Genomic DNA, 3251 nt, shown 5'->3' with positions numbered 1-3251 from the left:
GATGTGCATGAGTCCAGCCCATAGGGTGATATGTCACCTCTGGATAGGTGCTCCATAAGAAAGCAGACTGTGCAAAGCCCATGGAACAAGCTAACACACAGCATTTTTCCATAGCTTCTGATTCAGTTCCTGTCTCTAGGTTCTTTCCCTGACTTCCTTCAGTGATGGAATGTTACCTGGAGTGTAAGATGAAATAAACCCTTTTTCTTCCCCAGGTTGTTTTGGTCATGGTGTTTTATCATAGCAATAGAAAGCAACCAAAGGTAGGGTTAGAAAGGAAGAGGGAGGAGAGGGTAGGTGGGTGAATGGCCACGATGGACATGTAATGCATAAGTGAATAGAAGTGCCTTAGTGAATTAATTAGTAAAATTGATATGTTTTAATAATTATAATGAGAAGAGATAAAGGAGCTACTGTCATGGTGTTGGGATGAGCAGTTCCTATTTACAATGATCTTTCCACCTCCAGCATGTTGGACAAAGTGCACTAGGTTATCCTTAAATACCTATGCAATGAACAAATTAGGCAGAAGCCATATCAGAGGTACTGGGAAAGGGCTGTAATGAACAAACTATTCCAAGTGATGAAATTGGAGGTGATTGATGCTTTAATGTCTGATTATAGAGCTTTAAACAGGAGACCAAAGAGGAGGCCTTTGAAGGCAGCATCATCACCACTGGAATCCAAACTTCACAGAAACCAAACGAAAATATCTTTAATTAGTGAAAGAAATTGCCCTAAAGTTTTACATAATAAGGTAGATGAGATTTTTCTTACGCAATTCCATCTCCACGAATGGGGTAATCCTGTGTGGCTTGCCCCACCCACCAGTGAGGGTATAAAACCTGGGAGAGGTTGGTGATGGTCACAGGCAAGAAACTTACCTTCAACTTCTAAACCAATCTACCACTCCTGATACCATGTGCCACTACAGCAACTACTATGGAGGCCGAGGCTATGGCCACGGAGGTATCAATGGACTGGGCTATGGCCATGGGGGCTTTAGTGGCCTGCGATATGGCCATGGAGGCGTCAGTGGCTATGGCTTCCACCATAGAGGCTTCAATGGTCTGGGCTATGGCTATGGCTGTGGAGGTGGCAACTTCCATAGACTGGGCAATCATTATGGCTTTGGAGGCTATGGATATGGTTCTGGCTATGGAAACCACAGATATGGTTACTTCCATCCCTCATCTTTTGGGAGATATGGCTTCTCCAGCTTCTACTGAAGAGTGAAATTATTCCTTGGACCATTGGAATCCTCACATGTCAACTGCTCTGCTGAATTCTCAATAAGCTGTATACATTAACAGAGGCTGCCTGATGAATTTTCTTCAAGATCAAGACTCATTTCTGAAAAAGAAATTCCAGAATCAAGAGATAACCACAAGGGGAACCCTTCCTATCCCATCTGGAATCTTACTTTTCAAGTTACTAATCCCTTTCTTTCCTTTCATTATAACAATGTAGTACAAACTTTCATGTTTCAATAAATTAATTTTAACCATCCAGTAAATGGTATCTTTCTTTCAAAGCTTTATTTGATTGTGACAAGAGAACTGAAAAACATTTAACAAAACAGTAGGGTCCCATGTGGTCCAAGCTGACCTAGAACTGACCATGAAGCCAAGGATGACTTTGAACTATTGGTTTGGGTGCCTCCACCTCTTGGGTGCTGGGATTATAGGTGTGTGCCACCATGCCTGGTTTGTGGGGTGCTGGGAGTTGAAGCCAGGGGATTGCACATGCTAGAAAAGCACTTTACCAATGGAGTCACAGCCCCAGACTCACATTGTAATAAATTTAAAGTGCACAGCATACTGTTGACTGTTGAATGATGTTTTTTTGACTGATCTTTAGACCTTATTCATCTGTTTAACCCAAACATTTGACCATTTTATAGCAATTCCTCATTTCTCTTTCCACCCAGATTTTACTAGCCACCATTTTGCTACTTGGTTTTGTAAATTTGTCTGTTTTTAGAGACATTATGTAAGTGGTATTTGTCTTCCTGCTACTGGCTTATTTAACTTGGTTTCATTTTTATTGATTCATTGAATTAGACCCAAGCTCCCAGGTCTGTGCCTGTGCATTCATCATTGTATATTTAGTGTATATGACAGTGCCAGGCACATATATGTCATCAGAGAGCAGTGGATTAAGAAACTTGTCATATAACCTATTCACAAGAAACTTGCTCAGGGGTTTTATAATATAGCACCAGTTGTAATTTGTCCAATGGTCACCTGAAATGCCATCTGAATTTTGGAATCATAGTGGTTGTTCATGTTTCAACATTCTTCCTACTCCATGTTCTCTTCTATCCACCTGTCTGTCTGTTTACCTATCTATTTGTCTGTCTGACTTACTGGTTCATCAGTTGCATCTCTGTGTACAGTTATTGTTCCAGGAGCTGACAAAGCACCTCTCCAGGACCTCCATAGTCACCTTCTATATGCTTTCCCTTGTGGAGTTACATACACTTTCTTGCTATTTGTCAAGAAACATGTTAAATTTATTTACTGTCAGGCAAAGTACTGAAAGGGAAGATATTTGCATCATGTATAATACATACAGACTCGGACACTATTATAAAAAATGCATTGCCAATGGATATTAGAATGGAATAAAACCCTATGTATTCTTATCACAAAAAACTACACTGCTATAACAATGACAGTTGAAGCTGTGTGCTTGCCGCCACTTGAATAAACCTCACAGTCACGAGGTTGAGTTAAGAGACTTCAGCATTGTAGAATAAATTTGCTGCAGACCTATTCAAATTCCTAAACTAGAAGAAAGAAGATACAACTAAGTTAGGTTGTAGTTAAGATTTAAGCCAGGGCAGTGGTTATCTTTGGAGGGTACTGCTAGGAAAAGGCCTGAGAGGAGCTTATGAAGTGACAGCAAATTTCTTGTTTCTACCTAGGGATGGTTCCAGGGCGACAAGTCACTGTCCTAGCGAGCTTTAGCTTCATCTCAACCCATCCTAAAGTCATCTGAGAAAGGAGTCTCTATTGAGGACTGCCCAGAAATTGGATTGTGGATGTGTCTGTAAAGATTATCTAGATTGGTAGTTGGTGTAGGAGGGCACAGCTTACTATGGGAGGCACCATTCCCTGGGCAGGTGGTTCTGGGCTGTATATAAAAATCTGGGTAAGCATGGGGTTGTGAGTATGTCAGCAAAAGCATTCCTCCATGGCTTCAGTTTCAAGCTCCTGCCCTACTTTCCTCAGTGCTGGATGGTGACC

General features: G+C 41.2%; 1 protein-coding gene across 1 annotated transcript; it reads left to right on the top strand.

Moving 5' to 3' along the window:
* Window positions 1-920: 920 nt before the first annotated feature.
* On the top strand, window positions 921-1229 carry LOC118593872 (keratin-associated protein 19-5-like). The gene has a single exon (XM_036203454.1). It carries the CDS (start codon window positions 921-923, stop codon window positions 1227-1229), a length of 309 nt encoding a protein of 102 aa, XP_036059347.1.
* The last annotated feature ends 2022 nt before the right edge of the window (window positions 1230-3251 follow it).

This window comes from Onychomys torridus, chromosome 12, assembly GCF_903995425.1.
Source record: "Onychomys torridus chromosome 12, mOncTor1.1, whole genome shotgun sequence".
In the NCBI taxonomy this organism is placed as follows: domain Eukaryota; kingdom Metazoa; phylum Chordata; class Mammalia; order Rodentia; family Cricetidae; genus Onychomys; species Onychomys torridus.
The sequence above is the reverse complement of the archived record's forward strand: the minus strand, read 5'-3'. Positions and strand labels throughout refer to the sequence as shown.